Source organism: Polypterus senegalus, chromosome 6 (genome assembly GCF_016835505.1).
Source record: "Polypterus senegalus isolate Bchr_013 chromosome 6, ASM1683550v1, whole genome shotgun sequence".
Classification (NCBI taxonomy): Eukaryota; Metazoa; Chordata; class Cladistia; order Polypteriformes; family Polypteridae; genus Polypterus; species Polypterus senegalus.
The window spans coordinates 80,495,239-80,510,807 of NC_053159.1; the positions used below are offsets into that span (position 1 = coordinate 80,495,239).

At 36.5% G+C, this 15,569-nt stretch overlaps 1 protein-coding gene across 9 annotated transcripts in view; it reads right to left on the reverse strand.

Annotated features, from left to right (window-relative positions):
* The window catches only part of LOC120531205 (tensin-like), an 801,530-nt gene that overhangs the window by 269,845 nt on the left and 516,116 nt on the right, over positions 1-15,569 (reverse strand). For 8 of the 9 annotated variants that reach the window (XM_039756405.1, XM_039756402.1, XM_039756406.1 and 5 more), the window contains one exon: positions 1,713-1,751. In XM_039756405.1, the coding sequence (XP_039612339.1) occupies positions 1,713-1,751 (39 nt within the window). Of the gene's footprint in view, positions 1-1,047; positions 1,075-1,712; positions 1,752-15,569 lie in introns of those variants that run through there. The other variant, XM_039756411.1, reaches the window with a different exon arrangement.

Here is a 15,569-nt window from a genome sequence, read left to right on the forward strand (position 1 = left end):
GTACACCTCACTCTCAAGTACAGCTTTTCAATGTACGCTCTAATGTGACTAATTCAACTTAAGATGCAGTTTTTACTCTATGGATTCCTTATCAGTTATTTCAGAATGACATACACTATTAAAAAGCTAACACATGCAGTGCATAATTCCATTTTACAATTAAAACAGCAGAAAATTGCTTATGAAATGATATCCTTGAGTTCTTCTGTTCAACTACACCCTAAGAATCTTTTTTGATTTATTTTAATACAGTACACGAAATCAGCCACAGCAAAGTTGGGCAGGGGGGGTGGCTCTGTGGGAAAGGGGGGATTTTGCGTAAAAATGCAGCTACTAAGACTAAAGAAAGTTCCTACAATCAATGTTTGTTATGTAACTCTTCTTCCTTTGCTTCATTTTTAGACAATAAACAGTGTACAGTTTGAAATGAGTGTAATTTGCAGGTTTCATTACAAAGGCAACAAAAATTATCCAGCTCGACAAAACAAAGCTTTGGCTTTTCACTAACAAAAAGAACAACATATGTAGCTCAGGAAACAGAAGGTCTTGACAGATATCCTGAATGTTTCATAATATAGCTGTATACAATATGAAAATAACGATGGGATCAAGCTTTCATGAGAGGGTTTTTTCCAAACAGAAAGTGTGAAAACTTACAAGTAAATAAGATTATGAAAAAGTTCTTAAATTTCTGAACAATAAATGACCAGTGTTCAAATGATGTGAATGGGACACGTCAAGCCAATGAATTCACACTAGACATGGAGGGCCACTCAGACCAGTTGACATTTAATCAAAAATATACTTTAAATACCGTGAGACAGTGCCATAAATGGCAATAATTATTGGAGAAAGAGAGACCGGTTCCACTATGTCTGCAGGAATAATGTAGAACTATAAAAAAGTAAACCCTTATTTTTGTATTTGCATAGTGAAATGTATTTATGCAAGAAAAAATCAATATGGATATTTTATGATAGTTTTTGTTGCTATAAATCTTTTGCACTCAAAGGTTTCTGCAAGCTCAGATACAGAAATGAAAATCACCTGCAGAGGCATCAAATCAGATAGAAGAATGACCTAGGATGGAGAAAGAGTCCTAGGAAGACAAAGATGCAACAGCTACAGACAGGCCTGGAAAACAGACATGATAATGAAAGACAAAAACTTGTCTTGTTTGGAGGTACATGACTGTCATGCAAATCCCAGATTAGAAAACAGAAAAAATTTACTTGTCAAATTCTGTGACTGTGGCTTTGGGATAGAATTTTATCTGTAACATTTTCGTGTAATACACACAACATTTCAAAGCAACTACAAAGCTGTCGCACATGTAGTAGAGCCAGCTAAAAGTAATTTGCCATTACAATTTGCACAACAAGCTGACAAACAAAATGTGGCTTTGTTATTCTGCACAAATTCAAAGATTATTCAATAGCTCAAAACTGCTACAAGTAGAGGGGGCATCTGCACAATTTTATTATTCATTCATTCACCTGAAATTTAAACTTGCTTCAGCTATTTTAAGGCTTTGGACACTTGGATCCTATCAATCTTTTTATACTTGTTTAAATATATATTTTCCCCCTTTTCATCAATAATACATATTAAACAATAGACATACTACTGTGCAAATTCGACTGGGGTGCCTAATATGGATAATTATGCCTTTTTCTAAACATTTAATAAATTGTAAGAAAAATACAACTCACCAGTTCATAGTTTGTAGCAGGGACACAGGAATTAGACACCTGAAACAGAAGAAAAAAAAGGTTATTTATTTATTTAATTTTTTTTAAAGATGGTCAACATTTTTTTAAGCAAATTTAAATCAAGGCACATTTCAATAATATTTAATGTTTACTGTTCACTTAAGAAAACATTACAGTGGCACATGGAAAACAATATATTAGCACTTTTGATTACAGGTATATAAAATGAGTAAATATCAAAATAATATTTTATAAGCAGCTGCTTGTTTGTGAAAACTGAAGTGTACATTTGCAATGAAAGCGTACAAAACAGATTGTTTAATGTTTGCATCAATAAAGTTGCAAAAACTTTACATGAAATTGATTGTTTTTGTAATACCAAATGTGGTTTTGGTTTCCCTATTACACAAAAAGATACTGTAGCACAAGAGAAAGTCTATAAAAGAGTGATTAGATTTGTTCCATTATGACAGGGTATAAGCTTATAAGGAAAGCGTGAAGGAGTTCAAACAGCTTGATAGAGTTTTGCAAAACCGAAATTAAGAGAGGACATGATATAATTGTTCAGAAAGAAGGGAACTTCATTTTACTTTAAAATGAGTTATTCAATAAAACACTGGTACACAGATGGAAAGTGTTTAATGGTACATTTTGCAGAAATATTTGAAAGATTTTCTTCACACAGAGAATACATGGAATAATTTACCAAGCAGTGTGATAAACAGCAATAACTGGAGACCTTCAAAACTCAACTTGTTGTTTATCAAATGTTAGGTGAATACAGATTTACAAGTAACACTGGGCTAAATGGCCAGCTCTTTTCAGAGCTGTTCTAATGCTTTATTTGTTTATGCCTGTTTACATAAAATGTTACTACAGTAAAATAATGTCAGCATACACTTGTGGTTTTATTACCCGACTCTTGAGGAAGGATAACTAACAATCTGTTATGAACCGTTGGTTATTTAGAGTTGGGGAGACACTCTTTCTACACTTTGGTCAAACCCTCCAAAAACCTCCTCAAAACCCATGCATGCAAGACAACCCCAAACACCTCTGCTTCAGTCTGTGCTTCTTCTCTGGACAATACATATTTCAGACAAAATTTAGTCAATCCGTAATAGTATTATTTTGTGTCTTTACCATTTACAGGGTTGTCACACCTATTAAAAGCAATACACTTAATTAATTTGTAGATTACATCATTTATATATTTTGTGCTGCAGAGGTGGATATTTATCAGATTTAAAAGTTATTTTATTCTACTACATATCTGAAACATTGAATTCATGGGCAAACAAGATTAGAAAAGTTATTCTGCCATATTTCATTATTCTGTCTGTGAATTTCAAAGCCTGCATTACAAAGTTACTTTCACTTTCCAGTGCCAATCTAGATAATGCTTTTAATATGAATATTATTTTTATTTTATATTATAGATGATGAGGAGGAGTTAAAGGGCTTAAAAGGAAAACTCCACCCACAAATAATATTTTTAATGTGTTACTTACCCCATGTATTTGGCAGTGATGAAGAAGAAAAAATTTAATCTCATGTTTTCATGGAAAATTAAGATTAATCAGTTTATAATATAATACAAGCCAATGGTGACCAATACGGTAAAACAGCAAATGATATTAAAACATTCATGGAAAAAAAAAAATCTTAAGTTAGCTTTGTCACAGTAAGTCAGTTATCCAGTCAATTATTCACAACATGCACAGCACACACCATAAACGGGAAACATAGATCACATGGAAATAGCTGTTTGAAATGAAGATCCACCTCTAAACCTCATTCATTGGACAAAGAGCCCATTTTTGGGTGCAGCATTCTGTTAAGTTTTTATTATTAAACCCACTGAATATCAGTCAGTCAGTCATTTTCCAACCCGGTATACCAACACTAAGCTTTCCCGTCTCATGTCTTTCTGTAATATTAAGAATATTAACTTAGACTCTCTTTCCTCTAGTATTGATTCCCTTATGGACAATGATAATTAATTCAGTCCTGAAGAACTGGTCTCACACTATAACACAGGACTTAATGGTATTCTTAACTCTGTCATTCCATTAAAAACTAGATATGTTTCTTTCTCCTTTTCTGCTCCTTGGTTCACGCATCACGCCTGAACTTCGGCTTTTGAAAGCCAAACGCCGGCAACTTGAATGGTTATATAAAAAAACTGGACTCTTTGTTCACAAAGAGATGTACAAAAACCATATACTTTATTACAAGGACTCTATTGCCCAAACTAAATCTAACTATCATACTCTCATTGTTTCTTCCAATGAAGGAAACACCAAGTCATTGTTTTCACTACTAAACAATTTCACAACACCCCCGGATTCTTTACCTTCTCACCTTTACTCAACTGAATTTTGCAATTCCCTTATGTCCTTTTTTAATGAAAAAAATCCAAAAGGTTCATCAGTCTCTCTGTACGGAGTCCTCCAGTACTTAATTTGAATTTCACCCACCAACTCATTCATTCTCCTCTTTTAAGCTTCCTACTTTCTCAGATCTTATCTGTAAGTCTAAACCATCCACCTGTCAACTGGACCCCCTCCCTACAGTTCTAGTCAAAGCCTGCCTCCCCTCTCTCGTCCCCTTATCTCTGCTATAATCCACTCTTCTCTCACTACTGGTACTGTTACTTTGTCTTTTAAAACTGCTGCAATAACCCCAATACTGAAAAAACCTGGTGCCAATATGATTAATTTCAGTAATTTTTGTCCTATTTCTAATCTACCCTTCATTTACAAAATTTGAAAAAATAGTGGCTATTCAACTTCATTCTCATTTATCTCAAAATAATCTGTATGAACAGTTCCAGTCTGGTTTTCGTCCCCTCCACAGTACAGAAACGGTACTTATAAAAATTACTAATGACCTCCTTATGGAAGCTGATTCTGGTTTAATTACTTCAGTGTATTCTCATCCTCCTTGATCTGAGTGCAGCCTTTGACACTATTTGTCACACTACTCTTCTCAATAAATTATCTTCGATTGGCATTACACATACTCCACTGGATTGGTTCAGATCCTACCTCTCAGGCTGCACTCAGTTTGTTCAGCTTAAAACTTTCACATCCCAACCCACCGCTGTTACTTCAGGTGTGCTCCAGGGCTCTGTCCTGGGGCCCCTCCTTTTCATTATTTATCTCCTTCCCCTTGGCAATATCTTTTGTAAATCTTTTGTAAATATAACATTAGTTTCCACTATTATGCTGATGACACCCAGCTCTATCTCACTAGCAAACCTACTGCTTCCTTTCCACCCTCCTAACTTACTGATTGCATAGCAGAAATCAAATCCTGTTTTTTTTTTTAATTTTCTTAAATTAAATAGTGACAAAACTGGGGTTCTCCTCATTGGTACAAAATCAAAATTATCCAAAACTGATCGTTTTTCATTTGTTTGCTATTGATAAGTCCTCTGTCTCTCCTTCCCCACAGGTTAAAAGTCTGGGTGTCATCCTTGACAATTCTTTATCCTTTCAGTCCCACATCAATAACATCTCTCAGTCTGCATATTTCCACTTGTGTCACATTAATCGTATTTGCCCCTCCCTCACACCACTGCTATCCATAGCCTTGTCACTTCTCATCTGGATTATTGCAGTTCCTTTTCTTTGGCCTTTCTCGCAAATCTCTTTATAAGCTTCAACTGGTCCAAAATTCAGCTGCCTGCATCATTACTGGAACCCGCTCCATTCACCATATCAATCCCGTTTTGCAGCAGCTTCACTGTCTTCCAGTTCAATTCCAAATTCAATTCAAAATTCTCCTACTAACTTTTAAGGGTTTCCACAACCTTGCCCCTCCATATTTGTCTGACCTCCTCCATGTTGCCATTCCCTCCCGTACCCTTAGATCCTCTTCCTCCATTCACTTGACTGTCCCCTTTGTCCGTATTACCACTATGGGGAGCAGAGCATTCAGTTGCTCTGCTCCCCAGCTTTGGAACTCACTACCACCTTAGCTTAGAAATACTGAATCATTTTTTACTTTTCAAATCTAAACTTGAAACTCATTTGTTTAAAAGTGCTTTTTCTCTTTGATTACAATTGCTCTGTCTGATTTTAACTTTTGTATTTTACTTTTGTTTATAATCTGTGTTTTGTTTATTGTTCGGTGTCCTTGAGTGTTTAAAAAAGGCGCCTACACATAAATAAAATGTAGGATTATTATCCTAACACAGGGTCATAGGGGTCTGCTGGAGCCAATCCCAGCCAGCACAGGGCGCAAGGCAGGAACAAACCCCGGGCAGGGCGCCAGCCCACCACAGGGCACACACACACACACCCCAAGCACACACTAGGGACAATTTAGGATCACCACTGCACCTAACCTGAATGTCTTTGAACTGTGGGAGGAAACCGGAGCACCCGGAGGAAACCCACGCAGACACGGGGAGAATATGCAAACTCCATGCAGGGAGGACCAGGAAGTGAACTCAGGTCTCCTTCCTTACTGTGCCACCCGCACGGAATATTTTCTTCATAATTAGTTACTTTCATTGTAACAGTAGTAGAAATGCCTACATTTGAATCTGTTCAATTAAACTCTCTTATTGAATTTCTTTTTTATAAACAGTATAACCGTTCCTACAGGCTATCCTATGTATACTACCAATATTTTGTTGTAGAGGATGTTTACTTTTGCACAAATATGGACCCTGAGTCTCAAGCATTCCTAATAGAAATGACGCTGATGCTTATACAGTGCATCCGGAAAGTATTCATAGCACGTCACTTATTCCACATTTTGTTATGTTACAGCCTTATTCCAAAATGTATTAAATTGATTTTTTTCCTCAGAATTCTGCACACAACACCCCATAATGACAATGTGAAAAAAGTTTACTTGAGGTTTTTGCAAATTTATTAAAAATAAAAAAACTGAGAAATCACATGTACATAAATAAGTATTCACAGCCTTTGCTCAATACTTTTATCGATGCACCTTTGGTGGCAAGTACAGCCTCAAGTCTTTTTGAATATGATGCCACAAGCTTGGCACACCTATCCTTAGCCAGTTTTGCCCATTCCTCTTTGCAGGACCTCTCAAGCTCCATCAGGTTGGATGAGAAGCGTCGGTGCACAGCCATTTTAAGATCTCTCCAGAGATGTTCAATCAGATTCAAGTCTGGGCTCTGGCTGGGCCACTCAAGGACATTCACAAAGTTGTCCTGAAGCCACTCCTTTGATATCTTGGCTGTGTGCTTAGGGTCGTTGTCCTGCTGAAAGATGAACCGTCGCCCCAGTCTGAGGTCAAGAGCGCTCTGGAGCAGGTTTTCATTCAGGATGTCTCTGTACATTGCTGCAGCCATCTTTCCCTTTATCCTGACTAGTCTCCCAGTTCCTGCCGCTGAAAAACATCCCTACAGCATGATGCTGCCACCACCATGCTTCACTGCCTGGCATTCACACCAAAAAGTTCAATCTTTGTCTCATCAGACCAGAGAATTTTGTTTCTCATGGTCTGAGAGTCCTTCAGGTACCTTTTGGCAAACTCCAGGCAGGCTGCCATGTGCCTTTTACTAAGGAGTGGCTTCCGTCTGGCCACTCTACCATACAAGCCTGATTTGTGGATTGCTGCAGAGATGGTAGGTTCTCCTCTCTCCACAAAGGACCTCTGACAGAGTGACCATGGGGTTCTTGGTCACTTCCCTGACTAAGGCCCTTCTCCCCCGATCACTCAGTTTAGATGGCCGGCCATCTCTAGGAAGAATCCTGGTGGTTTCGAACTTCTTCCACTTACGGATGATGGAGGTCACTGTCCTCATTGGGACCTTAAAAGCAGCAGAATTTTTTCTGTAACTTTCCCCAGATTTATGCCTCAAGACAGGAGGTGTACAGACAATTCCTTTGACTTCATGCTTGGTTTGTGCTCTGACATGAACTGTCAACTGTGGAGACCTTATATAGACAGGTGTGTGCCTTTCCAAATCATGTCCAATCAACTGAGTTTACCACAGGTGGACTTCAATTAAGCTGCAGAAACATCTCAAGGATGATGAGGGGAAACAGGATGCACCTGAGCTCAATTTTGAGCTTCATGGCAAAGGCTGTGAATACTGATGTACATGTGCTTTCTCAATTTTTTTATTTTTAATAAATTTGCAAAAACCTCAAGTAAACTTTTTTCACGTCATTATGGGTGTTGTGTGTAGAACTCGGAGGAAAAACTGAATTTAATCCATTTTGGAATAAGGCTGTAACATAACAAAATGTGGAATAAGTGATGCGCTGTGAATACTTTCTGGATGCACTGTATAATCCCTTCTTTGTTCCATGAGTCAATAGCTACCTTATCATTAGTGCAAACCCCTGTTCAGTGGGCAGGCCACAATCAATTAACTGATTTTTCTCCACATGTTGTCTTCAAATTCTAAAAGGTGGGGAGAGAATTGTTATTGATCAGTTGAGCAGAATTAGGGAATGATAATCTCCAGTGGCTTATCTTCTAGTTTTGTTTTGTTTTTCTTCAACAGGTGTCTATTACCAGTTAGTGCTAAAGGTTCTTCAACAATTTTGTGAAAGTAATGTTAATTTCCACATAAACAGAGGCTTACTGTATTTGGAATTATAACCTTAAAAATGATGTATTTTTAGATTTTATACAAGAACACCTTGCCTGAAGAAGGGGCCTGAGTTGCCTCGAAAGCTTGCATATTGTAATCTTTTTAGTTAGCCAATAAAAGGTGTCAATTTGCTTGGCTTTTCTCTACATTCATAATGGCTAACATGGTACAACACCCTAGTACTACATACAAGAACACCTTAATTAACAGTTTGATTTGAAGCAAGCAGTAAAATTATTCTCTAAATACTGAATATTATTTAAGCAAAAAAACAAAAGAAGAAAAGTTAAAGTTTATAACTTGCTTAGAACATTTCCTTAAGGTCTGGAGGAGCTTATAATTAAGATGCATTATCAAATTATAACAATTTTCATGAACCCTCTCTCTATAAGATAATAAAGAAATCCCTGTAAAAATTTAAAAGGTTACATAACTTGTAATAGTACGCACCAACAGGAAGTTAATCAGCACTTGTTGATATGAGGAAATGCCCAATCAAGTATCGCATGCACTATACTGTCGTCAATCTTTCAAAACTTTGTTCTGAAAACTGTACTGTATGTGAAAAATTAATTCATAACTTTTGTATACATAAATAAATATAATATAATAATAATAATATTTAAATAATGCATGTTATATTTATTCTGTCTTTTGATTTAAAATAATACTGTGAAATGCATGTTAGAGAATGTGGGCTACAATACTTGAAGCAGCTTTTAAAGACACTCCCTTGCAGTTGCTTCTTCTGCTGTTGTTAAAGTATATTTCTTTGCAGTTTTTTTGGGCTTTTTGTTAGAATGATTCAGTATGACATTGACATGATTCTTCTTTTTTGTTCTGTATTACAGAATCATCTATTCATTTTCTGATTCTCTTATTCAGCTCTGGGATGCAAGTGGTTGGTATTAAAGAAACGCAAGCAACATTTTTGTCACAGATTTATTTAGCTGTCAAATTTTTTAGAAAAAAAACACTGAGAAGTAAATGTTTAAGAAATACTAGCCAACCCGTGGCATAGCATACGCCGCATAATTATCAACATGAACAGTCAACGTGGCTCACAGCTGCATGTGGACTGTAGCACAGGCCAAAGCGAGTGAGGATGTGTTTGGTGACATGTTGGGGGCGGGCACATGAGCAAGCAGTACGCATGCCTCGAGAGCGATGGTGGACACGGGAGGAGGGTGAGCATTGGCAGGTGGGGCTCTGTCGTGCGTTCCCCATGACGCGGGAGGAGGGTTAGAGTGGGCGATCGGGGCTCTGTCGTGTGTACCCCATGGTCAGGCGACGTGATCGATTATATATACAGTGGAACCTCGGTTCACGACCATAATTCGTTCCAAAACTTTGGTCGTAAACTGATTTGGTCGTGAACCGAAGTAATTTCCCCCATAGGATTGTATGTAAATACAGTTAATCCGTTCCAGACTGTACAAACTGTATGTAAATATGTATTTTTTTAAGTTTTTAAGCACAAATATAGTTAACAATACCATAGAATGCACAGCGTAATAGTAAACTAAATGTAAAAACATTGAATAACACTGAGAAAACCTTGAACAACAGAGAAAAACAACACTGCAAGAGTTTGCGCTATAATGCTACGAAACGCTCGCTAAAAACACTTTTTATTTAATGAGTTTTAAGCACAGGGAAAAAAATGAACACTTAAAAAATCCATAATTTAATAAACAACCAAAAAAAGTAACATTGCAACAATGCTTTTGTGTGCCTGTGTGTGTGTCTCTCTCTCTCTCTCGTGCTCGCACCTGCGTGTGTGTTTCTCTCATGTGGACTGTAGCACAGACGAAAGTGACTTGAGGCTATGTTTGGTGAGTTGTTGCATGCGGGCACATGGGCAGGCAGTGCACATGTCTCGAGAGCGACGGTGGACGCAGGAGGAGGGTTACAGTTGGCGGGCGGGGCTCTGTCATGCATATCCCATGACACGGTAAAGTTGGTGGGCGGGGCTCTGTGAGTTGGTGGGCGTGGCCCTGTCTTGCTTACGCTCAGTGTCTTGCGTGCCCTTAGTGAATTATATATATAGATTTTAATTCTCATGAAACCATTTATTACTGAATATTTCAATATACCAGATATTTTACCTACCCATCTACTACCAAACTTGCATAACCTAATTCAGGGTTAGCTGCATTCTGGGCACAAGGTAGTAATCAACAATGGATTTGCCACCTGTCATATTCAATTACAAGTAATGAATACAAGTTTTGAGTATCTGTAACTAAAATGAATGAACATCTTTGAAGAACTTTACTGGGGAATATTAAATACATATATATTTGTTCAAATGTGAAAGGTGTGTAAATATACTTGTGTGTCTAGTTTTTGAATTTGAATAATGCAGTTCAGTCAGATTAAACTTTAACACTTTTACTACCAGTACTAACACTGTTGCTGCTTCCCTGATATTTAAAACTTTCAAACATAAAAAGTAGTACTAGGGTGTTGTACTGTGATAGTGATAGCCATTATAAATGTAATGAGAAGTCAGGCAAAATGACACCTTTTATTGACTAAGTAAAAAGATTACAATATGCAAGCTTTCGGGGCAACTCAGGCCAGGCCCCTTCTTCTGTTGATGATTAAGTGAAGAAGGGGCCAGAGTTGCCTCGAAAGCTCACATATTGTAATCTTTTTATTTGGAAATAAATAAGATGTCATTTTGCTTGACTTCATTACAAATCTAAAAAAGTAAACTTCAAAATAGCATAGAAAAAGTATCATCAATATTTTTAATGTAGTGATCATTAATTTCCAAGAGGACAGCATCAGTTTTGCTTGCATTTTATGCCTAAAATTCTAAAATTACATAAGACAGTGCGAGTGTTCTAGTGTGTTCTCTTCAAAAAAACATAGTAAGCCTCCATATATCGGTAATAGTGGGTTGTATACAATATGCATGAGTTTTGATAGCCAACATTTAAAAAATAAACAACATTTAAAAATACATCAATAAAAAATGGAGAGGGTAAATAAAACACCCGCAGACTGTTCTAACAGTCTTTTGTGCTACTTGCTTGGAAATCTTATAATAGTGTTTACACAGGAACATTATTTTTCTTCAATGGTATGTTTTATAGCAGTTAGATAATACACAGGCACAATGGTAATATGCTGATACTTGCTATACAAAGTGTAGCTTTTGTATTCTTTTAAAGTTTAAAAACAGCACCACAAACATTAGCTGGGAATGTTGCAGTGAAATTTCACAGGGCTCTACAGCTGAGAAACCATTTCAGCAGTACTAATGAGAGCCAGATGTCTGATACATACACAGTTAGACCCATTTAAAGGGCAAAGGGTAAATGATCTTGTTTGTCTTTCTTTATTCTTGAAATATATTTTAATGCATGTGAATTTGGTGCTTTTGAAAAGAGAGAGAGTCTGTGGGACACTGGCCCAAGAACGGTCAAGTGAAGTTATTTTTGATATCTTCCAGATAGCAAGGCAAATATGAACACATTAATCCACAAGCAAAAACGTAATAAAATTAATAATTTCTTTTAACCAAATAAGCCTATTTATGAATTGGAACAACAAAGTTGATACAAAATAGTAAATTTTGTCAAAAAGGTTTATAAAGTTATTTGACATTTATGTCCAATTCATTCCAACTCTCCTGAGGCAAAAGGTCATAATCACAACATCTGATGCAGTGGTATACAGTATACTAAATTATTCTTGTTACTCTAAAAACTAACTTTTCAGAGAAAACTAACCTTATTAAACACATTACATTTTGTGAGCTGGAGGGCTGATCGCACCCCAAATAGAGACAGACGCCCCTGGGAAAACCACAAACCCTGAAACACTGACTACACATTGCTCCTTATCCTTGCACTATAACGCGTAATACAAGCCTCGCGCGGTACTCCGCCGACTTATAAGCCTTGCGCAGCGCCTGTCAGTTTTGGGAATTGATTGTTTGCTTTTATCTCTCTCTGCTCCTAGCGGAACTGTCATCTCTGACTTGTCATGGAGCACGTTTAAGCTCATGTGTTTGCGGTGTTTGAATAAAAATCCTTCTTTTTTTCTACGACCTTCTGTGTCTCTGTGTAAATCTGTGACCCAAGCGTGACAATTTGGAAGACAATGAAAGCACAGGTAATTCCTGTCTGAAATACTGCAGTAGTAAACCACAAAATTATTTTTTTTTTCTAAAATTGCTATTGAACTGCTTGCCAGATTCAGTATGCTGACCCATGTTACACCACCAAACAGCCCAAAAGCTCCTGGAAAACTAGGGATGTGGTAAGGCTTAGACTGCTGACAAAGTAACATAAAGGAGAGAAGGAAAAAATAAAAAATAAATACATCATAATATGTAGCACAGAATTTTAATGTATAAATTGGTCACAATTAGAAGTTTAAAAAACTAACTCCAAACAGAACACAAAAAAGACAAAAAAAGAAGTAAGCAGTCTTTATTAATAAATGAATGAATGGCTGTGATTCCTTAAAATAACAAGTAGCCAATCATGATACTTAATGGCCTATAGCCTGGAATCAAGCAATTAGCACTTGACTTAATAAAACACAGAATAAAAATTACATAATTAATTAATAATAAGAAAAACTCTTTTGAACAGACTCATTTATTTGTTCACATACCTTATTAAATGTGTAACTTCACACATTTCGGAAAATTAGAATGACAGAACTTTTCTCTTGGCTGTTGCACATTTTACCAGGCAATTTATCATTTTTAAAACAACTTCCAACTTCCAATCACTAGTGTTTTCAATTTCATCTACTGTCATTTCTCCAAATATTTTATTGACTGGTGACTAATATTCATGTTGACTCTCCAGGATGTCCTTTTACTGAGGTCTTTATTTTTTTTATCTGTTTTAGAATGGCATGGTATTATTCAGCACATTACTTTACCCACGCATTGTAAAGGACCCACACTTCATCTGGTGTGCTCTTCTGCGTCAGCTCCTTCTGATTCTAATGATGTTGATTTTCCGGTCTTTGATCATAACACTATTACTTTCAATATCTTGACTCTGTTATCTAAGACAAGTTATATTTGCATCACTTCTGTTCTTTGTTCTCTTATTAGCATAAGAATTATTTTCTTGACCCTCATTCTTCCACCTCTGAATTTAATGCATATTATGGTAATTACTGATCTCATTGTTTAGATAATTTAGTTCCTGTTAAAACAAGGACTGTTTCATTTAAACATAGTACACCTCGGTATACCTCTGTGCTACATCTTATTAAGCGGCTGGGTGTTGATTGAAATACAGTACATTTCCAAAAGGACTGGCCTGGTTGTACAGTACACGCTCAAGCATGTTCAGAACAGCTTATTAAATATAAAATCAGGTCTGCCCATTATTCTGCTATCATCTCTACTGGTCAAGGAAATCCCAAGATTATTTTTCAACAGTTAGCAAGCTTCTACATTTTTTTTGTGCTTCTTCAGAAGTTTTTGGTTCTTCCTTAAAAAGTTTACAATCTAAAATTAATTCCATCCGCTACATAACTGCTTTCACTTCCATCCAACAAGTAGATGAGCATTGCCTCATTTATCACAACTTATTTTTCAGGTTTATCTCCAGTGAAAGATATTTTAAATAGCAACAATGGTTTGTATATCTAGTTCTTAAACATGTCAAGTGGACCCTATGTGCAATGTCTTGGTGAAAGCTAGTTTACCTCAACTCATTCCTCTTTTGACTGCTGGTATCAATTATTCCCTTTCCTCTGGTGAAGATCTTGTTTGTCTTAAAATAGCTGCTACTGCCAGAAGTCGCAACAATGTCAGGAATTATTGTCCTTTTTCCAATCATCCCTTTCTTGCCAAAATGTTAGAACGTGTTGTTGCTTCCCAACACCAGGAACATTTGATCATGAATACGTATTTTGAACCTATTCAGTCTGATTTCCATTCTAAACATAGCACAGAAACAGCCTTGGTTGGACTATAAAATGAACTTATTCAGGATACTGATTCTTGATTATTAATTATTCTTATCCGTCTTGATCTTAGTTTGGCATTTGACACTATTTCTCAAACATTACTGGAACCCATCTCTTCAATGGGTATAACTGCTACTGCTTATTCATGGTTTAAGTCTTACTAACTAAACTAACAGATTTCAACTTATTCAACTGAATAACTGCAACTGCACTTTTCACAATTTATCTGTTACAGAAAGTGTGCCACCGTGTTCAGTACTGGGATCCTTGCTTTTCATTACTTACCTCCACCCACTTGGTTCAATTATGCATCACCATGGTATTCAATTTCATTGATATGCTGATAACATCCAGCTTTATATTTATACTAAACCATCTCAGGTTTGTTTTCTGTTCATTCTGGGTTAGTTGACTCCATCATATTAAATTGTGGCTGGTGCATCATTTGTTCAAGCTTAATAGGGCAAAGTCTGAAATTCTCATTGTGGGTACTAAAGCTTCCCTCTCAAAACTTGGATGACATTCCTATTCCTTTACGTCCTCAAGTGAAACGCTTTGGTTTTGTTTTTGATAGCACTCTCTCTTTTCCATCTCATATTAATGCTATAACCTGTGATGCCTTTTATCACCTTCATAACATATTAAGACTTTGACCGTCACTGTCCTAGTCTGTGGCTAAGACAGTAATTCATGCTTTCAGCACATCATGGGTAGAGTTCTGAAATGTTTTATTGATTTGTATCCTGACTAAAAAGCTGCAGTTATTTCAAAATTCTGGTGCATGCTTATTGAGTCAAACTAAGGGGTCATAATCACATTACACCTATTCAATACAAACTTCATTTGCTTCCAGTTAAGTTCTGTATCGACTAAGATTTTGGTCCTCATTTACAAAGCACTCCATAATCTGGCCCCTACTTATTTAAAAGCTTTTCTTAAAGATTATACACATTTTCCTGTCTTCCATGGGAGGTTAGGCTTTCAGTTATGCTGTTCATTGGCACTGGAACTCCCTGCCTCAATCTGAACCCTTGATTACGTTTCTTTACTTAAAAAACATCTTAAAACTCAACTTTTCAAAATTGCCTTCTCAGTGTCATAAATTTTATCATTTAAAATTTTTCTGATTACAGGTAAAATTCCGTTACAACAAACGGCCAGGGACCTAAAAATATTTTGTTGCAATGAGAATTTCGTAGTAATGAGATTCCGTATTTGTCACTATAGTGCTTCCTTTAACTTGCATCTAGGCATTTGCAATCATTTCAATAGCTTCTTTCACGTTAATTTTGATTTTGTCTACAAATTATGCT